General features: G+C 41.3%; 1 protein-coding gene across 4 annotated transcripts in view; it reads right to left on the bottom strand.

The window, feature by feature from the left end:
• Nucleotides 1–27,201, bottom strand: part of LOC112252832 (cytoplasmic polyadenylation element-binding protein 3) — a 76,970-nt gene that overhangs the window by 41,290 nt on the left and 8,479 nt on the right. For all 4 annotated transcript variants that reach the window (XM_024424481.2, XM_024424483.2, XM_024424479.2 and 1 more), the window contains exon 3: nt 9,840–9,924. In XM_024424481.2, coding sequence (XP_024280249.1) covers nt 9,840–9,924 — 85 coding nt within the window. The remainder of the gene's footprint in view (nt 1–9,839; nt 9,925–27,201) is intronic.

Below are 27,201 nucleotides of genomic sequence, written 5' to 3'. Positions count from 1 at the left end.
TGCTCCTGTAAACCCTAAAATAGCCCTGGGCCATCTGCTTTCCCCAGTTCAGTGGCATGACCTCAGGGCGAGGCCTGGGGTTATTCTCAGACTGTGTGTGTGATCAGTCAGTGGGCAGTGGGATGTCATCCGCCTCCTTCAGAACAAAGCCAGTAAGTCCCTCGTCCCCAGACTTCTGATGAAGTGCAGACTGATACAATTGCAAAACATAGGGATGAGGTGGGGAATACTGGTTAAAGCAGGGGTGTGAAACATTTGGATCCGGTGGTTCGAGGCCTGAATGCTGATTGGCTGACAGCCGTGGTATATCAGACCATCATTTTTTAATGCTCTAATTATGTTGGTAATCTGTTTAAAATATCAATAAGGCACCTCGAGGGTTTGTGGTATATGACCAATATACCAGGGCTAAGGGCTGTATACAAGCACTCCACATTGGGTCATGCATAAGAACAGCCCTTAGCCGTGGAATATTGGCCATATACCACACATCTTCGGGCCTTATTTTTTAAATATACACTGCCGGTCAAAAGTTTAAGAACACCTACTGATTCAAGGGTTTTTGTTTACTTTTACAATTTTCTACATTGTAGAATAATAGTGAAGACATCAACACTATGAAATAACACATATGGAATCATGTAGTAACCCCAAAAAAAGTGTTAAATCAAAATATATTTTAAATTTGAGATTCTTCAAATATCCACCCTTTGCCTTGATGACAGCTTTGCACACTCTTGGCATTCTCTCAATCAGCTTCATGAGGTAGTCACCTGGAATGCATTTCAATTAACAGGTGTGACTTCTTAAAAAGTTAATTTGTGGAATTTCTTTCCTTCTTAATGAGTTTGAGCCAATCAGTTGTGTGGTGACAAGGTAGGGGGGTATACAGAAGATGGTATTTTACCAAATAGGGCTAAGTCCTTATTATGGCAAGAACAGCTCAAATAAGCAAAGAGAAATGACAGTCCATCATTACTTTAAGACATTTCACAGTTTCAAGTGCAGTCTCAAAAACCATCAAGCACTATGATGAAACTGGCTCTCATGAGGACCCAGAGTTAAACACAAGTATCAATGTCAACAGTGAAGAGGCGACTCTGGGATGCTGGCCTTCTAGGCAGAGCTCCGCTGTCCAGTGTCTGTGATCTTTTGACCATCTTAATCTTTTATTAATGCTGGCCAGTCTGAGATATGGCTTTTTCTTTGCAACTCTGCCTAGAAGGCCAGCATCTCAGAGTTGCCTCTTCACTGTTGACGTTGAGACTGGTGTTTTGCTGGTACTACTTAATGAAGCTGCTAGTTGAGGACTTGTGAGGCATCTGATTCTCCAACTAGACACTAATGTACTCAGAACAAAAATAGACTGATGAGTTTCTGAAGAAAGTGCTTTGTTTCTGGCCATTTTGAGCCTGTAATCGAACCTACAAATGCTGATGCTCCAGATACTAGTCTAAAGGCCAGTTTTATTGCTTATTTAATCAGGACAACAGTTTTCAGCTGTGCTAACCTAATTGCAAAAGGGTTTTTTAATGACACAGCTTTATTTACACTAGATGTTCTTGAAATGAGAGTTAAGAGACTTATTTCCCTACAAAAAACATAATACCCTCAACGTAAGGCCAACAGAATACAAATTCTCTCATCAACTACTGTACTAGTAGAGGCTGGATGGACAAAGGCTAAACTAAGCTAATGGTGTGTGTGTCTAACCTTTACCACTTCCAACAAAGCTAAGAACATTATCTCATCTCCCAACAATGATTGCAGACTGTTTAAAGTGCAGAGAAATCCTCTATTGTCGTCAGTGATAGAGCAAACTATTAAAGGTGCATATTTGAGTTAGCCTAGCCTACATTTGGCTGGACTAGGTAAAGTTCAGCTTATTGGTCAGCCTGGCCAAGAGAGCCTGAAGGTCTGGGTGACCTTTTGATGACCTTCTACCTCAAGGTCAGGCTCTGTGACATCTCTCTGACCCAAAAGAAACAGCCTTCACTGCTTTCTCCATCTGACTCCTCTGAAGCTCTAGCTTCTTTCTCAATAAAACCTTATTCTTGCCGCCCATTTTATTATCTATTGATTTGTAATCAACAAACACACTAAGACAAACAGCATTGCTCAATAGATCTGTACTCAAGTTAGAGAGACTGGAGAGTTGAAACTAGTTGAGATGTGTATTCTCATTAATCAACCACAGCATAGATGCCATTCTTTTAGCATGTAGTCCTACAAGGAAACTGACCCCATCTGTCATAAGCCTACACACTTGCTTAAGTCTCCATCCAACCACTGCAAATGCCCACATCACCCCACACACAACCCAGAATGACCCTCTCCCACATACACAATCAAGAGTTTATTATTTTATTCTATGAAAGTCAGTCGTATAATGGCTACTCTTTAGCTTTTTAGAAACAAACAGCAGGCCTATTTGTTATTACTAGGCTACATGTTTCTACGCACTGCTGACATTTATGGTAATGCAAACATCACTAAATACCTTTTAAACCCATAAAATGCCATTTTCAAAAGCTCAAGTTGATTAAAATGCACACAAATTGACAATGGAGACTCTTCGTCGCTGAGGCATACAGTCACATTTGAAAGGCCATGTGAGGCAGAACAGCTGAGCAGCAGATGTGTGTGTGTGGACATGAATGCTTTGAATAGAGCGTCTGATTTGCATGTGGCGGTATATGCTAGTCAGTCTATGGAGCGGTGGAGGCCTAATTCTAACCCTTACGCTCCACACTTGAGCTCAGCGGGCCTGTTTGTTCAGGCCATCCCAGACCTGCCTGCTCCCTTTCAAAACAGAGCGTAAATTCCCCATGCATGCCATTCCGATCAGCTTAAATCAGCAATCAGGAGTTGGAGAGGATCACAAGAATTGAGTGGCAGTCAGTGGCACCCGCTCCTCTCCCTTTCCCTCCCCCTGGACTGAGTCTCTGGACTGACTCCGCTTCAAACACAGAGTCAACTCTATAGAGGCTTGCCCTTCTCACCGCCAGACAGAGGGTGGTTCACATTCACTCCCCTTGTGTAACCCCCCCCATTCTCATCATCACACACCCCTGCATGCCCTCTCATTCCTCACACAGTTTCCTCCTCCACACACACTCAGCACATGTGATGGTAATCCCAAACAACACTCGCCACAGTCAGAGGCTGGCACTAAGGCAGCATTGAATGAGCTGTATTCCGCCATAAGCAAACAAGAAAACGCTCTCCCAGAGGCGACACTCCTAGCAGCCTCTCCTAGGGACTTTAATGCAGGTAAACTTAAATCCATTTTACCAAATTTCTATCAGCATGTTAAATGTGCAACCAGAGGAAAAAGGATCTCTGGAACACTGGTACTCCGCATACAAAGCCCTCCCTCACCCTCCATTTGGAAAATCTGACCATAATTCTATCCTCCTGATTCCTGCTTACAAGCTAAAATTTAAGAAGGAAGCACCAGTGACTAGATCAATAAAAAAAGTGGTGAGATGAAGCAGATGCTACAGGACTGTTTTTCTAGTACAGACTGGAATATGTTCCGGGACTCCTCCAATGGCATTGAGAAGTACACCACATCAGTCATTGGCTTCATCAATAAGTGCATCGATGACATCATCCCCACAGTGACCATACATACATACCCCAACCAGAAGCAACGGATTACAGGCAGCATTCGCACGGAGCTAAAGGCTAGAGCTGCTGCTTTCAAGGAGCCCGGAAGCTTATAAGAAATCCCATTATGTCCTCTTACGAACCATCAAACAGGCAAAGCATCAATACAGGACTAAGATCGAATCGTACTACACGTGCTCTGACGCTCGTCATATGTGGCAGTGCTTGCAAACCATTACAGACTACAAGGGGAAACACAGCCGAGCTGCCCAGTGGCACGAGCCTACCAGACGAGCTAAAACTACTGCTATGCTTGCTTCGAGGCAAATAACACTGAAACATGCATGAGAGCACCAGCTGTTCCGGAAGACTATGTGATCACTCTCTCCACAGCCGATGTGAGTAAGACCTTTAAACAGGTCAACATTCAAGTCCACAGGGCCAGACGGACTGCCAGGACGTGTACTCCAGGCATGCGCTGACCAACTGGCAAGTGACTTCCACAGATAATGCAATCTCCATTGCACTCCACACTGCCCGTTCCCACCTGGACAAATGGAAAACCTATGTGAGAATGCTATTCACTGACTACAGCTCAGTGGTCAACACCATAGTGCCCTCAAAGCTCATCAATAAGCTAAGGACCCTGGGACTAAACACCTCCCTCTGCAACTGGATCCTGCACTTCCTGATGGGCCGCCACCAGGTGATAAGGGGGAGGTAGCAACACATCCACCACGCTGATCCTCAACACAGGGGCCCCTCGGGGGTGCGTGCTCAGTCCCCACTGTACTCACTGTTCACTCATGACTGCACGGCCAGGCACGACTCCAACACCATCATTAAGTTTGCCGACGACACAACAGAGGTAGGCCTGATCACTGACAATGACGAGACAGCCTATAAGGAGGTGGTCAGAGACCTGGCCGTGTGGTGCAAGGACAACAACCTCTCCCTCAACGTGATCAAGACAAAGGAAATTATTGTGGACTACAGGAAAAAGAGGACCGAGCATGCGCCCATTCTCATCGAGTGGGGCTGCAGCGGAGCAGGTTGAGAGCGTCAAGTTCATTGGTGTCCACATCACCAACAAACTAACATGGTCCAAGCACACCACGACAAAGCCTATTCCCCCTCAGAAGACTGAAAATATTTGGCATGGGTCCTCAGATCCTCAAAAAGGTTCTACAGCTGCACCATCAAGAGCATCCTGGCTGGTTGCATCACTGCCTGGTATGGCAACTGCTCGGCCTCCGACCACAAGGCACTACAGAGGGTGTGAATGGCCCAGTACATGACTGGGGCCAAGCTTCCCGCCATCTAGGACCTCTATACCAGGCGGTGTCAGAGGAAGGCCCTAACAATTGTCAGAGACACCAGCCACCCGTCATAAACTGTTCTCTCTGCTACTGCACGGCAAACAGTACCGGAGCGCCAAGTCTAGGTCCAAGATGCTTCTAAAGAGCTTCTACCCCCAAGCCATAAGACTCCTGAACATCTTGTCAAATGGCTACCCAGAATATTTGCAGTGCCCCCCACATCCCCTCTTTACACCACTGCTACTCTCTGTTGTCATCTATGCATAGTCACTTTAATATCTCTACCTACATGTACATACTACCTCAAATAACCGGTGGCCCCACACATTGACTCTGTATTGGTACCACCCTGTATATAGTCTCACTATTGATATTTCACTGCTGCTCTTTAATTACTTGTTACTTTTATCTCTTATTCTTATCTGTATTTTTTTAAACTGCCTTGTTGGTAAGGGGCTCGTAAGTAAGCATTTCACTGTAAGGTGTAACCTGTTGAATTCGCGCATATGACTAATACAATTTGATTTGAATCAGGATTAAAATGCTAGTTATTACAGAAATGTCTTTGAAAGAACAATTAGTGATGGCAAGCATGAAAGTTTAGTGTGGTGGTGTGTTTGATTAATTTGTCAACGAGAACATTGGAAGGACTGAGAAGCTCACTTCTGGTGAGTTTTTAAAAGGACATACTACTCCAAAATGAATTAAAATGGCCCTCGCTACATATTCGTTGCCAAACCCACTGGGTCCAGGTTGTATCTATAAGTCTTTGCTAGCTAAAGCCCCGCCTTATCTCAGCTCACTGGTCACCATAGTAACACCCACCCGTAGCACACGCTCCAGCAGGTATATTTCATTGGTCAACACCTCCTTTCCTCCAGTTCTTTGCTGCCAATGACTGGAACGAATTGCAAAAAAAAAATCACTGAAGCTGGAGACTTCCATCCCCCTCATTAACTTTAAGCATCAGCTGTCAGAGCAGCTTACTGATCACTGGACCTGTACACAACCCATCTGTAAATAGCCCACCCCCATAGTTATTTTTTGCTCTTTGAACCCCAGTATCTCTACTTGCACATCATCATCTGCACATCTATCACTCCAGTGTCAATGCTAAATTGTAATTATTTTGCCACCATGGCCTATTTATTGCCTTACCTCCCTAATCTTACTACATTTGCACACACCTTCTATATATATATTTCTATTGTGTTATTGACTGTACGTTTGTTTATCCCATGTGTAACTCTGTGCTGTTGTTTGTGTCGCACTGCTTTGCTTTATCTTGGCCAGGTTGAGGTTGTAAATGAGAACTTGTTCTCAACTGGCCTACCTGGTTAAATAAAAGGTTAAATTCAAATAAAAAATAATGCCGACAATTTAAAAAATCATTTCCACATCCAGAAATGATTGCATAGTCCATTTTATCAGGTATGCTATTAGCAAGAAGCATTGTCATCTGTAGCCCAACTGATGCAGCATAGCGACTATAAATAAATAGGCTGAAGCATGGGGTTGCCGAAATGCATTTACCTCATTGGGATAATGATTAGCTAGATCCCAATTATTATATTTTAACTAGTTAGCATCCTATTGATGAATTTTAGTTCCAAAGAACTTGCATAAACACAGTGAATATAATGTAGGCCTACCTGCTAGGGTAACTTGGGGTAACCTGCCACCCAGGGTAATGAGACCCCTTTTCTGTACTTCTCACAGAAACCACTTCATGTCACCCCCAACACTTTTTTCCTGGTTGCCACTACTCTTGCTCTACAAAAAATGTAAATCGGTTTCACAATTTTTAAGTTAAAAAAAAATGATTGAGGTATGCTGGCATTTCAACCCCAAGTTGAAATACAATTGACCCGGTTACATTTAGTCCCACTTTCCCCTATGCACTCTCAGCTAATTGCTAAGTGTTAAACATGCTGCTGCTAACCATACTGCTGACAGCCTAACATAGCAGGCGTAAAATAAACACCTGAACTAGATCTCCTACATACTGGTCTTGACGAGGAGGTTCTCTTCTGCACTGTTCAATCAATCTAGTAAATGTGGAGGAAGAGTTAAGATGTCATGTCACCTTGTTAACATACAAAAGCGTTAGTTGGGTCAATGGCTCCCTTTCCATTTCCCCCGAAAACCAGAACAAATCTGTTTTTTTGGGGACTCTGCAGAGGCTGTGTTGTTTCTAAAAACTCTGGGTTTAAAAATGGTGTAGTTTGCTAATATTTAGGAGTTGAGAAATAAATAAACAAACTAACAAATAAAACTGCTGTTTTCCCAGCGATTGCAAGAATTGTTGTGCATCGACTGTCATGCATATTTCCCTCCCTATCGCTCATTACTTGAATACGCCTCGAGAGGAACATTTATCTTGCATAGAACAAAAAACAAGAAGTTGACTACGTTAATAAATAAAAGTATTCTACTACAAGGTTGCCTGATTTGTCTATTCATTACTCATTTTGTTTGCTGAGGAAAAGTAAATGTGGAAGTCTGAGGAATTTTCTTTCTTCATGTTCCATATTTTTTGGCAATTATTTTGGCGTGGTGCAGCGCAGCGCCACAGCTAAATGACTGCAACAGCAACATTGAGTCAGCATCACTTTGAGATAATAACACAGGGAATGGATAAACAAAGTGCAAGCAGGGGTGAAAGTAGATTTCTGCCTGGGACAGGAAACCCATACATCATGTAATCATAGAATATAGAATCCCTATTCATTTCATATGATCTCTGCGGGCCTAGTGATGTGTCATACCACTTAACATCTATTACCCTTTAACGTGGCATTGGCATAAAACACAAAACAGTCATGAGGCTTTCATCGGATTGTCACTTCCCATGAACGGTCGTCCACTCACAAAATAATTCCAGCATGAATTAAATGATGAATTTTTAAAAAAGACACAGCGGTCATAAAACACCTACACATGTACTGTAATGAAATTCTGAGATTGTCATTGGGCCTACATTTAAAGCCTGAATAGGTGCGTCCAACGCTGTGCCTCAGTCTCTGCCACTCATCTCCGCCTTGGCAAAATGTAAGTGTTCTCCTCTAACCACAACACAATTTGGAGCGTATATCACTGGATTCTCAAGTCAATTCACACATTTATCATGAGGTAATGTTAAATAATGGTCTAATAGCCTATAGCTTTCTTGCGATAATGTGTAAATTATTGTGATAATCTCAGTTTTAAATGGTATGGCGTACCCCCACTATTTCTTTAGCCAGGACCATATTTCTGCACCTACTTTTACCCCTGAGTACAAGTGACTGATCTTGGTAGCTGTCCCTTAGCCTGGTCCCAGATCTGTTTGTGCTGTCTTGTAACTCCTATGTTCAGAGTCAGCGTCCATTGTCAATAACCGTTGGCAAGACAGCACAAATAGATGGCTGTCCTGTGCATTACTGTATTAGGGCAGCCAAAGCCAGCGAAGCCGAGGGAGGGGAGGAGGACACCAACAGGGAAGACCTGCTCTGTGACAGGCCAAGTGGCAGCACGCCTCTCTGAAGACAGCCACACACTGTTGACATGAGGAAGGGGAGTAAACAGTGCTGGGCCAGGAATGTGGAACCATCATCCTCCTCCTCCTCCCCCCGCCCCCTCCCCCTCCCACAGGGGAACATTTTCAGGAGAAGTCTCTGTCTCCTCCCCCTTGTTCCAGTGAAGTCGAGCCTGCCCGGGGTGACCTTTGCGGTGATAAAACAATCCTCTCCTGACACAATATTGAAAAACCGAATCTATGCATAAGAAAGCAGCAGGCCGCTACTCATAATACCCCCCTCCCAACTCCACACCTCCCAAGCGTTTCCATTGTCTGGCAGGCTAAGAAAACAACACTGAACATGACAGTGGGCAATAGGCCAACAGGGATCTGAACGCAATGGAGTCCTTTTTCATAATAGGCATGTGAACTAACAGAATTATCTCAAAGATTCTGAGTCTGTGACATACAATGTGACAGACATGTGTTGTTCAAAGAATTTGGGAGGTCTCTCCATTACAAAACAAGATGTTGCTTTTCACAGTGAACTCTCTATGCTCAGATAAAGATAGACCCAGGGCTACTTTTGTGTTTCTCTGAAATAAGGCATTGGAATAATTGCGTTGATAGTTCTTTGTATCAAACAGACACATTTGAACCCATTTCTTTGACGCCAAATGAGTTTGAATTAATGTTATAGTCATCCGGCAGAAGAGGAGAAGCCTGTAAGGGGTAACATTAGCTCGGGTTCATACCAATTTCACTTCCTCCAACATCCTTCCTCCTAACTTAATAACAGGAACAAATACAATCTGACTAGAACCTTCACTGTGCCATAACGGCACCAAATAAAAGACCGTCAATGATTACGGTAGTAATAAATAAATGGTTCACACGCAAACAGACACCTTCAAAAAGGCACACAAAAAGGAGGACACACACACGTGAACAATCAATCACACACGGTCACTCAAAACATTGCAATATACCATGACACAGGTGCCATCAATATAAATATTTATTTACATGTGACCGACCACAATATTAACCCGGGAAACAGAAGCAAAAATGTGATCACGAGGATTTGATTAAAGTCAGGAGAAAATGCAGAAGCAGCTTGTAAGGAATATTTTAAAACGCATACACCACACACAGAGTGCAAGAAAATTGTGTCTGATTTTGCAGGTTAGGCCAGTGGTTAATTTATCGCATAAAATGTATGATCGCAAAAACTAGATTGTATTGGTGATAAAAGGCAAATATAACTTTTTTGACATTTTTTGTTGTTGAAGCCTAAATAAAATTTAAAAAACAAGCGTGGATGTATGAATATTCCTAACCTGCAAAATGATTCCTCCATATAATATCAGCGATACTCATTGGTGGGCCACCACCAAGGTGTGGTTTACCTTTGTCATGATCAGTCCTTATCATATCCATTAAGGAATTCTCCAAAGAGTGCAAGCTAAATGCATCAAAGGGCCGATTCCGGTCCTGCAAGAGAAGAGAGGGGTCAGAGGTTAGACATCTTATCCGTTGGTTATCAAAGTAGAGCACAACAACATCACTACGATTGGACACTGTGAAAGTTATTTAAGACTAGCTTGGAGATAACAGCGATTTTATTTTGATGACTTGTGAGAGGATAAGGAACACTCATCATCCACACAGATGCACAAAAACATACAACCATATCCATTTGTTGAAAGTTCAGCAGTGACCCTGATAAGGAGAGAGCAGGGTTTCAACTAAATGAGGGCCTCTTACAACTCTCATGCCCAAGTCAAAGAAGACAATCATAGACCATACATCCTGATATTACACAGCATAAATCATGGGAAACTCACAGATTTGTGTTGGTCTGATAGGAATGTAAATAGCAGAGGATTTCAAGAGTAGGGACACACCTAGAAAATCAAGAGTAGATGAAACTAGTGCCAAGAATGTTGTGGTTTGTGAGTGTGCTCTTTCCTCAAAACACTCAAGATGTTTCATTTCCGGAGTGGGATATGTTGAAGTTAGGAGTGTGTGTGACGAATCAGCTGATTCAGTTCTCCTGGTTAGCTGACCTGCCATGTGGCCACCCTCTGAACGAGAGTCCTGCATTGTATCGGGTACCCACGGTTAACCAGCAGGCGGTTAACCAGCAAAAAAATATATATACAAAATCAGCTGGCGTGTGGAAAGAAAACATTCTTTCAACCCGTGGGTCAGCTCACGGTTCAGAACAATTATATTGCGGGTCGGAAACATTTTAAACCATTATAAAATTGTATTATTTTACAAACTTAAAAGCTTGTTGTGTTGCAAATTCCATTCTGTGACTGGTGAGGCAGACATCTAGGCTACCAGCCACGCATGCAGTGGATCAGGGAACTGTCCTTTATTTGTGTGGTGCTGAAACGTATGTTTCATCCCCCCACGTGATAATTAGTACCCAAGTGTACTTTCCCTGGCAAGCCTAGCTCACGCGAAAATGGCTCACGTCGGCCTAACCGGAGAAATATGAAAAACACCATTGTGAAATTCCCAATTTTGGTTCAGAAGGATTTTGGAGTCATTGTGGAAAGGACAACAACCCGGTAGATGGCTACACAGCCAGCAAAAAGTGCAAGCCGGTATTTGTTTACGATAGGCTAATACAGTTTATTATCAGTTAACCCATAAGAGTCTAAGCCGGGGGGTTCACAAAAGGCTCACAATTTATTTCTTAAAATGGCAGGTTATAGTAATGATAATAACAAAATAACACCCTAAATAGTTCATTTTCATTCCTTCTTTTCAAGTTACATGTTTTAAATGTCACATGCACAGTGAAAAGTACAGTGAAATGCAGTTCTTGCAAACTCAAAACACAACAATACAATAATCAATAACAATCTATTACTAGAAGAAAAAAAACACGAGAAATAAATATAGTAAATATGAAATACTTTATTGTGTAAGTAAGCATATTAGTGATGGAGGAAGATAGTTGAAGTCGGAAGTTTACATACACCTTAGTCAAATACATTTAAACTCAGTTTTTCACAATTCTTGACATTTAATCCTAGTAAAAATTCCCTGCGTCTTAGGTCAGTTAGGATCACCACTTTATTTTAAGAATGTGGAATGTCAGAATAGTAGTAGAAAGAATGATTTTTTTTCAGCTTTCATTTCTTTCATCACATTCCCAGTGGGTCAAAAGTTTACATACACTCAATTAGTATTTGGTAGCATTGCCTTTAAATTGTTTAACTTGGGTCAAACATTACAGGTAGCCTTCCACAAGCTTCCCACAATAAATTGGGTGAATTTTGGCCCAAACCTCCTGACAGAGCTGGTGTAACCGAGTCAGGTTTGTAGGCCTCCATGCTCGCTTTTTCAGATATGTCCACAAATGTTCTATAGGATTGAGGTCAGTGCTTTGTGATGGCCACTCCAATACCTGGACTTTGTTGTATGCTTGGGGTCATTGTCGATTTGGAAGACCCATTTGCGACCAAGTTTTAACGTCCTGACTGATGACTTGAGATGTTACTTCAATATATCCACATAATGCTATCTATTTTGTGAAGTGCACCAGTCCCTCCTGCAGCAAAGCACCCCAACAACATGATTCTTCCACCCCCGTACTTCACGGTTGGGATGGTGTACCTCAGTTAGCAAGCCTCCCCCTTTTTCCTCCAAACATAACGATGGTCATTGTGGCCAAACAGTTCCATTTTTGTTTCACCAGACCAGAGAACATGTTTCCAAAAAGTTCTATCTTTGTCCCCATGTGCTGTTGCAAACCGTAGTCTGGCTTTTTTATGGCGGTTTTGGAGCAGTGGCTTCTTCCTTGCTGAGCGGCCTTTCAGATTATGTCGATATAGGACTCGTTTTAATGTGGATATAGATATTTTGTACCCGTGTCCTCCAGCATCTTTCCAATGTCCTTTGCTGCTGCTCTGGGATTGATTTGCACTTTTCGCAACCAAGTATGTTCATCTCTAGGAGACAGAACGTGTCTCCTTCCTGAGTGGAAAGACGGCTGCGTGGTCCCATGGTGTTTATACTTGCGTAATATTGTTATTACAGATGAACGTGGTACCTTCAAGCATTTGGAAATTGCTCCCAAGGATGAAACACTTGTGGAGGTAAGCAATTTTTTTACTGAGGTCTAGGCTGATTGCTTTTGATTTTCCCATTATGTCAAGCAAAGGAACAGAGTTTAAAGGTAGGCCTTGAAATACATCCACAGGTACACTTCCAATTGACTGAAATGTCAGTTAGCCTATCAAAAAGCTTCTAAAACCATGACATCATTTTCTGGAATTTTCCAAGCTGATTAAAAGGCACAGTCAATTTAGTGTATGTACACTTCTGACCCACTGGAATTGTGTTAAATAATCTGTCTGTAAACAATTGTTGGAAAAATGACTTGTGTCATGCAAAGTATGACTTGCCAAAACTATAGTTTGTTGGTGAAGAAGAAATGTGTGGAGTGGTTAAAAAATGAGTTAATGACTCCAACCTAAGTGTATGTAAACTTCCGACTGCAACTGTATGTAATGCCTTAGATCACTGTGCCACTCGGGTGCCCCAGTAGAATCCGTCCATCATATTCTACTCAATAGGTGCTATAAGGCCTACATTCATCTGATCTGAATCAAAGTTCCTAGTGAGTTGGAGGAGGGAAGGGCATTGAGGAGTTCGCTCCGTATGGATTTCAGCCTATAAAGTTTAGGGCCATTTGGTATATATTTTGGCCCAGACTACAGAGCTGATTTAGTGAGCTTATTCTGGCCCACTTCCTGGTTCATTGATGGAGAGACTGTTCCAATACGGAGCCTGTTTCGATACTGGTGACCTTAAAAATGATCTACTAGAATGTCTCTGATTCTATCATAAAAGCTTTTAAATCGTAGGTGAGTGAGTAAATCAGCAAGTGAGGGAATGACAGGGTCTAGGCAGGTAACGTAGTGACTTACAGTGTGCTAGCAACACAGGAGTTCAGGCTAGACCTAGCCCTTGGCAGCTGTGTCCTGTGAGTCCACTGCCCTAGCCGTGGGGCCACATTGTTTGCACAGCAGTGCTATTGTCGTGCATTCGGCCGGGTATTCAACAGCGTTATTCCCCCCTCCCTGGATCCGGCACTGCCGTGGCAGATAAAAATCTGCCCACTTGGTACAAACCGTAAACACTTAAAATGCTGAGCTTTTCATTCCGCTCCCCTCTTTTTCCACCACCATGCACTCTTCTGATCCTAAACACAGAGAGTGAGGGGCATCATTCACAGTCAGTGGGGGGGTTCATTAGGCCGATAAGAAACACTCATTTTACTTTTCCATGGCAAAACGTTTTGCTACGTTCTGCCTTAATGAGTACAACATTGAGGAGATACCCACCACACACAGCATCTCCTCTATCAGACCACTCCACTACTGCTTTTAGTGTTGTGTTAATACACCACATAGGATATCCAGCATGTGGGATACAGACTACCTGCCATTGTACCTGCTCCCCATTCTCAAAATTGTCTCTATACATCTGACCCATAATCAGGATATGGCTCCCGAGTGGCGCAGCGGCCTAAGGCACTGCATCTCAGTGCAAGAAGCATCCCCGCAGTCCCTAGTTCGAATCCAGGCTGGGTTTGGCTGGGGTAGGTCGTTAGAAGGGCCATTTGACAAAAAGAAGGAGAATGATGGAATGCATCAGATGACCTGGCCTCCACAAATCACCCGACCTCAGCCCAATTGAGAAGGTTTGGGATGAGTTAGACCGCAGAGTGAATAAAAATCAGGAAACAAGTGCTCAGCATGTGTGTGAACTAGTTCAAGAAAAGCATTCCAGGTGAAGCTGGTTGAGAGAATGCCAAGAATGTGGAAAGCTGTCATCAAAGTAAAGGGTAGCAACTTTGAGGAATCTGAAATATATTTAGATTTTCTCCATACGTGTTATTTCATAATGTTGATGTCTTCACTATTATTCTACAATGTAGAAAATTGTAAAATATTAAAAATAAAAACCCTTGAAAGAGTAGGTGTGTCCAAACTTTTGACTGGTACTGTGTATATAATTTAGATTTTTTTCCCATACAGATCTACTACACATTTTCAAAGTGAAAGAATTTTAATTTTTAATTTTTTTAAATACACCTTTTCCAAATAACAAAATAATAAAATAAGTGCAGGACGCAGCCTACGAGGCAGGACGTAGCCTGAGATCCTCTGGCAGGGCACTGTTGACCATGCCAAAGTCTAGGTTGAAAATGAAAGGAGACATGGCAAATGCCCTTAGGGCCCCTAGAATCAGGCTTGCAGATTCAGTGCCTATTCTTAAAACTCTACTGAATACTTTTATGTATGATTTCAATTATCTTTTTTCATTCTCTTCCCTCCAGGGTCTTTGTTTCTTCATTAGTACTTTTATTTTATGATGCGAAGCACATAGTGACTTGTAATGAAAAAGCAATACAAAGAAAGCTATTCTTATTGATTGCGTATGTCTTCACACCCCGGAGTTAATACTTGGTGAAAGTACCTTTGACAGCCATCACAGCTGTGAATCATTGTGGTGGCAGCACCATGTTATGGGTATGCTTGTCACTGGCAGGGACTCAGGAGTTTGTTGGGATCTAAATAATTATGAAGGGAGCATCGCCCAGTTAAAAAGTTTGAGGAAAACCCGCCTCGGTCTTCTGAAAACCCTGGGATAGAGTCTTATTTTTCAGCGGGACAATTACACAAATTACACGAGTCACGCAAAGTTGGTAGAAAATGGTTCAAAACAGTGGAGGATGCTGAGCGGAGGACGGCTCCTAATAATGGCTGAAACGGAGCGAATGACATCAAACCATGTGTTTGATACCATTCCACTCATTACCACAAGCCCACCCTCCCCAATTAAGTTACCACCAACCTCCTGTGATTCAAAATGATTCATCGCTGTAATGGCTGCCAAAGGTGCTTCCACCGACTACTAAACGCAATAATTTGTATTTATTTGGAAAATGTTCTAGAATTTTTCTTTCACTTTGAAAATGTGCAGTATGTTGTGTAGAGGTGTAGGGAAAAAAATGCTCAATGTATTCCTTTTTAGTAAAATGTGAATAGTGTGTAGACTTTCACTGGTGACTGTACTGCATGCGTTGCCAGGCTAAACTTCAGTGTATTAATCAAACCTCATGCATAACTAACGTTTTATACAGATCAACTTCATCATGGAGGAAAACTGAATTTACGCTAATAAAAAAACAGGCAGCCATCGAAGGTTTCAATGACATTTACACTACTTCTAAGGACATACCAAATTTCATGGCTCCATATCCATCGGTTCAGTTCCTATAGCCCTGATGTGATATGGTGCTATCTAGTGGTGTAGCATGGCCGACTTTGAATGAGGCAATTAAAATCACTGAAGTTCATTAAAGGCTAATTAGTTGAGTCTATATACCATGGTTCATGACAAGACTTCTAGCATCTATTGGTACAAAGTGGCCATATTTTTTCTCTCAAAACCATTAAAAACTAACAATTCAAACAAAACAAAAAAATCTGGAGTGAATCTGACGTATGGTTCATGAGGAGAAGATGATTGCAAGATTTTGAGCATTAGCGTTACATATACAAAGAATGAGTTGTTAAGAGCGGTCTTGTTTTTTTAAGATATAATTACCAAATTAATTTTGGTTCGTTTTAGGGACATCCATGATAGCGATGACAAGTTAAGTTGATAGCCCACTGTGTAGCACATTTACAGGGGTTTAGATTGGCACGTAAAATCTTTTTTTTTGTGTCAATAACTCAGCCATCTTTTGACCAATCCCTTAGCTTTTCAAACTAAATCAAGACATGCACCATGGGCCTGCATTCCAAATTTGGTGTCATTTGTCATATGGTCCATGAATAGTATTTTTAGCATAATCTACTGCATGGGGTCTCCAACAGGTCAATCATGAGCTACCAGTACCTAGCAACCCACCTATGAGTAGCTCGCCAAACAATTCTGAAAGTACGTGTCATAAACAAATCTCAAAATGTATCAGACACTGCAAGTTCCCAGCTACTATCAACGCAACATGATCCCACCCCTGGTTAGCCACTATTGGCTAAAAAAAAGCCAAGTGAAACAATATGACAGTTTACAGCAATATTGCCCATCAGTCTGTGTGGTGCGCACATCTCTATCATTTCTTGCGTAGCTAGTTGATGTGATAACCATCTTGAGGGTTGACAAATACTTTCCCCAAAACCTTCTCAATTAAAATGATAACTGCAAAGTAGGCTTACCTAGAAGAAGTACAGTTGAAGTCGGAAGTTTACATAAACCTTAGCCAAATACTTTAAAATCAGTTTCACAATTCCTGACATTTATTCCAAGTAAAAATTCCCCGTCTTTAGGTCAGTTAGGATCACCACCTTATTTTAAGAATGTGAAATGTCAGAATAATAGTAGAGAATGATTTATTTCAGATTTCTTTAATCACATTCCTAGTGGGTCAGAAGTGTACATGCACTCAAGTAGTATTTAGTAGCACTGCCTTTAAATTGTTTAACTTGGGTCAAACGTTACAGGTAGCCTTCCACAAGCTTCCCACAATAAGTTGGCTGAATTTTGACCCATTACTCCTGACAAAGCTGGTGTAACCGAGTCAGGTTTGTAGGCCACCTTGCTCGCACACGCTTTTTCAATTGCGCCCACACATTTTCTATAGGACTGAGGTCAGGGCTTTGTGATGGCCATTCCAATACCTTGCCTTTGTAGTCCTTAAGCCATTTTGCCACAACTTTGGAAGTATGCTTGGGTTCATTGTCCATTTGGAAGACCCATTTGCGACCAAGCTTTAACTTCCTGACTGATGTCTTGAGATGTTGCTCCAATATATCCACATAATTTTCCTTCTCATGATGCCATCTATTTTGTGAAGTGCACCAGCCCCTCCTGCAGCAAAGCACCCCACAACATGATGCTTCCACCCCCATGCTTCACGGTTGGGATGGTGTTCTTCGGCTAGCAAGCCTCCCTCTTTTTCCTCAAAACATAACGATGGTCATTATGGCCAAACAGTTCCATTTTTGTTTCATCAGACCAGAGGACATTTTTCCAGAAAGTACAATCTTTGTCCCCATGTGCATTTGCAAACCAGTGTGGCTTTTAGAGCAGTGGATTCTTCCTTGCTGAGCGGCCTTTCATGTTATGTCGATATAGGACTTGTTTTACTGTGTATATAGATACTTTTGTACCCGTTTCCTCCAGCATCTTCACAAGGTCCTTTGCTGTTGTTCTGGGATTGATTTGCACCAAAGTACGTTCATCTCTAGGAGACAGAAGGCGTCTCCTTCCTGAGCGGTATGCCGCCTGCATGGTCCCATGGTGTTTATACTTGCATACTATTGTTTGTACAGATGAACGTGGTACCTTCAGGCATTTGGAAATTGCTCTCAAGGATGAACCAGACTTGTGGAGGTCTACAAGGTCTTGGCTGATTTCTTTTGATTTCCCATAATGTCAAGCAAAGAGCCACTGATTTTGAAGGTAGGCCTTGAAATACATCCACAGGTACACCTCCAATTGACTCAAATTATGTAAATCAGCCTATCAGAAGCTTCTAAAGCCATGACATCATTTTCTGGAATTTTCCAATCTGTTTAAAGTCACAGTCAACTTTGCGTATGTAAACTTCTGACCCACTGGAATTGTGATAGATTATTTCACTTATAATTCAATGTGTCTGTAAACAATTGTTGGAAAAATTACACGTGTCATGCACAAAGTAGATGTCCTAACCGACTTGCCAAAACTATAGTTTGTTAACAAGAAATTTGTGGAGTGGTTGAAAATCGAGTTTATGACACCAACCTAAGTGTACGTAACCGTCCAACTTCAACTGTATATCATGAGTAAGTATATAATTTGTATCTATTATTTGTTACTTGCAAACTTTGCCATGAAATGAACAGCAGCAGTACAGAAACATCGCTAGACTGGCACATTAGACAGCACATTTCTCACTCGCTAGTAGGCTTGGGTAGTATACCGGGGTATTTCAAAATAGCCACGGGATGGTTTTTAAATACCCTCAATAGCGTTGAAACAAATTTTACGTTTTTATGAATGTGAATATTTGTAGCTACATTTAAGTAAATATCTGCAGTCAACTTGTGCAATAAGTTGGGAGAAAGAGAGTGCATACTTAATTTCACCTGTCACAATTTTTCATTATGAACCTGACTGGTAGACTCCAGTCACGTGGTGCTTGTATACAAACACACAAAAACGAGAGACTGGAGCATTTTAAGTCACTCACTGTTGTGCAGCCAGGTGATCTAGCAACAGTGTGGAATTCACATCTAAATGCTTATCAGCTAGATATCTTACAACTATTAAGTTAACTGACCAAAAAAATACAAAAGGTTGTGAATTTGGTTTGCTAATTTAGCTAAAGTGGTTAGCTTCTTCCAAAATCAAGTTTCACTTGGTAACAGCAGAGAATCCCCTCCAGGATCAAGAGCCTTGCAGTCTAATATGCATTTTATGTGTGCAGCACACTGTAAAAATAATTTGAGTTACTTGTATACCTTTGAGCTGCAAATACATTGGGTCAGAGACCGTATAAAATGTTCATTAGCATTATTAGCATTTAGCATCATTAGCATTTAGTTAGCATTCTCTATGGGATATGACATGAACTTGTTAGCATTGCTAATCTTCTAAATACAATATGCACCCCTTGTGCTCAGTGCCGGTATTACCAAATATCCCGGTATGGCACAAGGTTGGTATGAAAACTGTATACCGCCCAAGCCTAGTCGTAAATGCATATAAAATGGGCCAGATGCGCAATTCAAGGGGAATTAATACATAACAAAAATCTACATTTGTTATTTGTCTTCAAGACCTAAAAATGTTTTTATTCTGATGTGATTTAAGCATCAACATGGACTCAGAACATCCAATTCCGTTGTTTCTCTATGAACAATTGTACATTTGAGTGTGAAATTTTTCTGGGGCCCAGAAAAATAAAAACAGAAAACTGATTTTGGGAGAAACCAAATCAGAGATTTTATAGGACTTCCCTAAGAGTTGTTTATTAACCTGTTTGGGATAGGGGGCAGCATTTTTATGTTTGGATGAAAAGCGTGCCAAGAGTAAACTGCCTGCTACTCAGTCCCAGTTGCTAATATATGCATAGTATTATTTGGATAGAAATAACTGAAGTTTCTAAAACTGTTTGAATGATGTCTGTGAGTATAACAGAACTCATATGGCAGGCGACAACCTGAGAAAAATCCATCCAGGAAGTGGGCAATCTGAGGTTTGTAGTTTTTCAATGCTTGGCCTATTGAAAACAGTGTCTATGGGATCAAATTGCACTTCCTAAAGCTTCCACTAGATGTCAACAGTCTTTATATCCTTGTTTGAGGCTTCTACTGTAAAGGAGGGGCTCATAAAGGCTCTTTGAGTCAGTGGTCTGGCAGAGTGCCACAAGCTCATGACGCTCGTTCACATGAGAGTTAGCTCACGTTCCATTGCATTTCTGAAGACAAAGGAATTCTCCGGTTGGAACATTATTGAAGATTTGTTAAAAACATTCTAAAGATTGATTCTATACATGGTTTGACATGTTTCTACGGACTGTAACGGAACTTTTGGACTTTTTGTCTGCACCTAGTGATCGCGCATCATGAAGTTGGATTACTGGGCTGAACGAGCTAACAACGAGGAGGAATTTGGACATAAAGTTAATAATTTATCTAACAAATCAAACATTTATTGTGGAACTGGGATTCCTGGGAGTGCATTCTGATGAAGATCATCAAAAGGTAAGTGAATATTTATAATGCTATTTCTGACTAATGTTTTATTTATTTATTTTGTTAACCTCCTTTTCTCCCCAATTTAGTGGTATCCAATTGTTAGTAGTTAATATCTTGTCTCTTCGCTACAACTCCCGTACGGGCTTGGGAGAGACGAAGGTCGAAAGCCATGCATCCTCCGAAACACAACCCAACCAAGTCGCACTGCTTCTTAACACAGCGCGCATCCAACCCGGAAGCCAGCCGCACCAATGTGTCGGAGGAAACACCGTGCACCTGGCGACCTGGTTAGCGTACACTGCGCCCGGCCCGCCACAGGAGTCGCTATTGCGCGATGAGACAAGGATATCCCGACCGGCCAAAACCTCCCTAAACCCGGACGACGCTAGGCCAATTGTGCGTCGCCCCACGGACAATTGGCGCGAACCCAGAGTCTCTAATGGCACAGCTAGCACTGCGAAGCAGTGCCCTAGACCACTGCACCACCCGGTAGGCCATTTCTGACTAATGTTGACTCCAACATGGTGGATATCTCTTTGGCTTAAAATCTGACACTGTGGTTGCATTAAGGAGAAGTTTATCTAGTTCCATGTATAATAGTTGTATCTTTTATCAATGTTTATTATGAGTATTTCTGTAAATTGATGTGGCTCTCTGCAAAAATCACCGGATGTTTTGGAAGCAAAACATTACTGAACGTAACGCGCCAATGTAAACTGAGATTTTTGGATATAAATATGCACTTTATTGAACAAAACATGTATTGTGTAACATAATGTCCTATGAGTGTCATCTGATGAAGATCAAAGGTTAGTGATGAAGATCAAAGGTTAGTGATTAATTTGATCTATATTTCTGCTTTTTGTGACTCCTCTCTTTTGCTGGAAAAATGTCTGTGTGTTTTTGTGACTTGGCTCTGACCTAACATAATCATATGTTGTGCTTTCACTGTAAAGCCTTTTTGAAATCGGACACGATGGGTAGATTAACAAGAAGTTTCTTTAATTTGGTGTATTGCACTTGATGTGTGAAAGTTAGATATTTCATAAAAACGCTGCCTTTTCAGCGGAATGTTGTTGAGGGTTCCGCCATAAGATGTTAACCATTATTTTACATAGCATGAAGGAGAAAGTGTTGCAGAGGAGAGGAGAAGAATGTGATTATTTGAAAGCTATTAGAAAAAAAAGTTATTAAAAAATGTAAGTAACTCTCATGCTAGAAAAGGTTGGAGACCCCTGATCTACTGGTATAGTGTGGCCATCTTTGACTGCAATAACGTTATATTATCAAACTCTTTAAGGATTATTGTGATGAGTTCAAAGATGACATGGAGTGAATCTGACTAAGTCCATTGGAAGACAATTTTTTATGATTATTTTAAGAATTAGCGTTACATTGTCAAAAAAGTGAATTGTTAAAAGTTTCCTTATTTTTAAGATATCAATCCCAAACTTAACAATGTAATGGTAATGTATTTGATGACCGTAAAATGTTTAGAGTTGATAGACCATTGTGAAGTGGATTTACAAAGGATTTAAATGGACATATAAAATCTGATTTCATGATTTATCAATAACTCAGCCATCTCTAAACCGATCCATTAACTTTTCTCAAGCTAAGAAGAGATCTAACATGGTCCTACATAGTATTTCGATTTATGGTTCACGAGAATAAGTTTCCCACAATTTTGGCATAAAATGCTTTGCTAGTGTGCCCTAAAGAATATGACCCTGGTGATACTCTGAAGTGACTTTAAACCACTCTTCTCCAACAGTTTGTGCTTGGTTTGATATCTCCTTTGCCTGAATTTCACTTTAGCAACCAGGGCACTCAGCCTCTGACATGTACCCCCTTGACCTTGTCTTTGTCATAACCACCTCCACCAGCTAGCTAAATAGAGAGCAAAAAGATTAGAGGCTCACTAAATGAAATAAAAAGTGAGATAAATAGTAGCAAAGGGAGAGGGGTTAAAAAGAGAATAACAGACAATAGTTATCTTCATCTACTCAATATGTTTCAATCAGGCTTGAATTTCACCAGGTTCCATTGGCACGTTGTTCCCTGCAACAGTTTCACATTTTGGCTCACACTACCTTCCCCGTGGTTCTTCCTTTTGAGTGAATGAACAAATACTGCCCACTCAGTGAGTACGAGAGCGGATTCACCCATTTGAGGTTGGAGCATGTTCAAAGTAGCCTATAGTGGAGATATGTATTATACTCTAAAACCTCTAAAATGTTGTGCACACATGTTTACATTCCTGTTAGTGAGCATTTTATCCTAAGTCAAGATAATCAATCCACATGACAGGTGTGGCATTTCAAGAAGCTGATTAAACAGCATGATCATAATACAGATGCACCTAGTGCTGTGGACAATAACAGGCCACTGCCGAGGACCATTTCTGTCTGTAATAAAAGCCCTTTGTGGGGGAAAACTAATTCTTAATGGCTGGGCCTGGCTACCCAGTGGGTGGAGATCCATAGTCATGTGAAATCCATAGATTAGGGCCTATTGCATTTATTTCAATTGACTGACTTCCTTATATGAACTAACATTTTTCAATGTTGCGCATACAGTGCCTTGAGAAAGTAGTCGGCCCCCTTGAACTTTGCGACCTTTTGCCACATTTCAGGCTTCAAACATAAAGATCTAAAACTGTATTTTTTTGTGAAGAATCAACAACAAGTGGGACACAATCATGAAGTGGAACGACATTTATTGGATATTTCAAACTTTTTTAACAAATCAAAAACTGAAAAATTGGGCGTGCAAAATTATTCAGCCCCCTTAAGTTAGTACTTTGTAGCGCCACCTTTTGCTGCGATTACAGCTGTAAGTCGCTTGGGGTATGTCTCTATCAGTTTTGCACATCGAGAGACTGAAATTTGTTCCCATTCCTCCTTGCAAAACAGCTCGAACTCAGTGAGGTTGGATGGAGAGCATTTGTGAACAGCAGTTTTCAGTTCTTTCCACAGATTCTCGAATGGATTCAGGTCTGGACTTTGACTTGGCCATTCTAACACCTGGATATGTTTATTTTTTAACCATTCCATTGTAGATTTTGCTTTATGTTTTGGATCATTGTCTTGTTGGAAGACAAATCTCCGTCCCAGTCTCAGGTCTTTTGCAGACTCCATCAGGTTTTCTTCCAGAATGGTCCTGTATTTGGCTCCATCCATCTTCCCATCAATTTTAACAATCTTCCCTGTCCCTGCTGAAGAAAAGCAGGCCCAAACCATGATGCTGCCACCACCATGTTTGACAGTGGGGATGGTGTGTTCAGGGTGATGAGCTGTGTTGCTTTTACACCAAACATAACGTTTTGCAATGTTGCCAAAAAGTTCAATTTTGGTTTCATCTGACCAGAGCACCTTCTTCCACATGTTTGGTGTGTCTCCCAGGTGGCCTGTGGCAAACTTTAAACAACACTTTTTATGGATATCTTTAAGAAATGGCTTTCTTCTTGCCACTCTTCCATAAAGGCCAGATTTGTGCAATATACGACTGATTGTTTTCCTATGGACAGAGTCTCCCACCTCAGCTGTAGATCTCTGCAGTTCATCCAGAGTGATCATGGGCCTCTTGGCTGCATCTCTGATCAGTCTTCTCCTTATAGTGGTCTGATACTCCTTCCATTTCAATATTATCGCTTGCACAGTGCTCCTTGGGATGTTTAAAGCTTGGGAAATCTTTTTGTATCCAAATCCGGCTTTAAACTTCTTCACAACAGTATCTCGGACCTGCCTGGTGTGTTCCTTGTTCTTCATGATGCTCTCTGCGCTTTTAACGGACCTATGAGACTATCACAGTGCAGGTGCATTTATACGGAGACTTGATTACACACAGGTGGATTGTATTTATCATCATTAGTCATTTAGGTCAACATTGGATCATTCAGAGATCCTCACTGAACTTCTGGAGAGAGTTTGCTGCACTGAAAGTAAAGGGGCTGAATAATTTTGCACGCCCAATTTTTCAGTTTTTGATTTGTTAAAAAAGTTGGAAATATCCAATAAATGTCGTTCCACTTCATGATTGTGTCCCACTTGTTGTTGATTCTTCACAAAAAAAATACAGTTTTATATCTTTATGTTTGAAGCCTGAAATGTGGCAAAAGGTCGCAAAGTTCAAGGGGGCCGAATACTTTCGCAAGGCACTGTATACAGTGGGGAGAACAAGTATTTGATAACCTGCAAAATCTGCAGTGTTTCCTACTTACAAAGCATGTAGAGGTCTGTAATTTTTATCATAGGTACACTTCAACTGTGAAAGACAGAATCTAAAACAAAAATCCTGAAAATCACATTGTATGATTTTTAAGTAATTCATGTGCATTTTATTGCATGACATACAGTAAGTATTTGATCACCTACCAACCAGTTAGAATTCCGGCTCTCACAGACCTGTTAGTTTTTCTTTAAGAAGCCCTCCTGTTCTCCACTCATTACCTGTATTATCTGCACCCGTTTGAACTTGTTACCTGTATAAAAGATACCTGTCCACACACTCAATCAGACTCCAACCTCTCCACAATGGCCAATACCAGAGAGCTGTGTAAGGACATCAGGGATAAAATTGTAGACCTGCACAAGGCTGGGATGGGCTACAGGACAATAGGCAAGCAGCTTGGTGAGAAGGCAACAACTGTTGGCGCAATTATTAGAAAATGGAAGAAGTTCAAGATGACGGTCAATCACCCTCGGTTTGGGGCTCCATGCAAGATCTCACCTCGTGGGGCATCAATGATCATGAGGAAGGTGAGGGATCAGCCCAGAACTACACGGCAGGACCTGGTCAATGACCTTTAGAGAGCTGGGACCACAGTCTCAAAGAAAACCATTAGTAACACACTACGCTGTCATGGATTAAAATCCTGCAGCGCACGCAAGGTTCCCCTGCTCAAGCCAGGGCATGTCCAGGCCTGTCTGAAGTTGGCCAATGACCATCTGGATGAACCAGCGGAGGAATGGGAGAAGGTCATGTGGTCTGATGAGACAAAAATAGAGCTTTTTGGTCTAAACTCCACTCGCCGTGTTTGGAGGAAGAAGGATGAGTACAACCCTAAGAACACCATCCCAACCGTGAAGCATGGAGGTGGAAACATCATTCTTTGGGGATGCTTTTCTGCCAATGAGACAGGACGACTGCACCGTATTGAGGGGAGGATGGATGGGGCCATGTATCGCGAGATCTTAGCCAACAACCTCCTTCCCTCAGTAAGAGCATTGAAGATGGCTGGGTCTTCCAGCATGACAACGACCCGTAACACACAACTAAGGAGTGGCTCCGTAAGAAGCATCTCAAGGTCCTGGAGTGGCCTAGCCAGTCTCCAGATCTGAACCCAATAGAAAATCTTTGGAGGGAGCTGAAAGTCCGTATTACCCAGCGACAGCCCCAAAACCTGAAGGATCTGGAGAAGGTCTGTATGGAGGAGTGGGCCAAAATCCCTGATGCAGTGTGTGCAAACCTGGTCAAGAACTACAGGAAACGTATGATCTCTGTAATTGCAAACAAAGGTTTCTGTACCGAATTTTAAGTTCTGCTTTTCTGATGTATCAAATTCTTATGTCATGCAATAAAATGGAAATTAATTACTTAAAAATCATACAATGTGATTTTCTGGATTTTTGTTTTAGATTCCATCTCTCACAGTTGAAGTGTACCTATGATAAAAATGACAGACCTCTACATGCTTTGTAAGTAGGCAAAATCGGCAGTGTATCAAATACTTGTTCTCCCCACTGTATATATATATTACACAAACGTTCAAAAGTTTAGGGTCACTTAGATATGTCCTTGTTTTTGAAAGAAAAGCTATTTTTTTGTCCATTAAAATAACATCAAAATGATCAGAAATACAAGGTGGACATGTAATGTTGTAAATGACTTGTAACTGGAAACGGCTGATTTTTAATGGAATATCTGCATCGTTGTACAGAGGACCATTATCAGCAACCATCACTGCTGTGTTCCAATGACACGTTGTGTTAGCTAATCCAAGTTTACCATTTTAAAAGGCTAATTGATCATAAGAAAACCCTTTTGAAATTGTTAGCACAGCTTAAAACTGTTGTCCCGATTAAAGAAGCAATAAAACGTGCCTTCTTTAGACTAGTTGAGTATCTGGAGCATCCGCATTTGTAGGTTCGATTACAGGCTCAAAATGGCCAGAAACAACAACTTCCTGGTGTTTTTCAGGTACTATTTAATGAAGATGCCAGTTGAGGACTTGTGAGGCGTCTGTTTCTCAAACTAGACACTCTAATGTACTTGTCCTCTTGCTCAGTTGTGCACCGGGCCTCCTTTCTATTCTGTTTAGAACCAGTTGCGTGTTTGTGAAGGGAGTAGTACAAAGCGTTGTATGAGATCTTCAGTTTCTTGGAAATGTCTCACATGGAGTAGCCTTCATTTCTCAGAACAAGAATAGACTGACGAGTTTCAGAAGAAAGTTCTTTGTTTCCAGCCATTTTGAGCCTGTAATCAAACCCACAAATGCTGATGCTCCAGATACTCAATACTCAAGTTTCCAGTTACAATAGTTATTTATACAACATTAACAATGTCCACACTGTATTTCTGATCAATTTGAAATCATATTTTACCAACAAACAAAAAACAAAAAGAGCTTTTCTTTAAAAAACAGCAAATTTCTACATGACCCCAAACTTTTGAATGGTTAGTATATAAGCACAAGTCAAAAGTTGACACACCTACTCATTCATGGATTTTTTACTATTTTCTACATTGTATAATAATAGTGAAGACATCAAAACTATAAAATAACACGCATGGAAGCATGTAGTGCCCCCCTAAAAAGTGTTAAACAAATCTAAATATATTTAATTTGAGATTCTTCAAAGTAGCCACCCTTTGCCTTGATGAGAACTTTGCACACTTTTGGCATTCTGTCAACCAGCTTCATGAGGCAGTCACATGGAATGCATTTCAATTAACAGGTGTGCCTTGTTAAAAGTTCATTTGTGGA

Source organism: Oncorhynchus tshawytscha, linkage group LG06, assembly GCF_018296145.1.
Source record: "Oncorhynchus tshawytscha isolate Ot180627B linkage group LG06, Otsh_v2.0, whole genome shotgun sequence".
In the NCBI taxonomy this organism is placed as follows: domain Eukaryota; kingdom Metazoa; phylum Chordata; class Actinopteri; order Salmoniformes; family Salmonidae; genus Oncorhynchus; species Oncorhynchus tshawytscha.
This window is presented reverse-complemented; position numbering and strand designations above follow the sequence as displayed.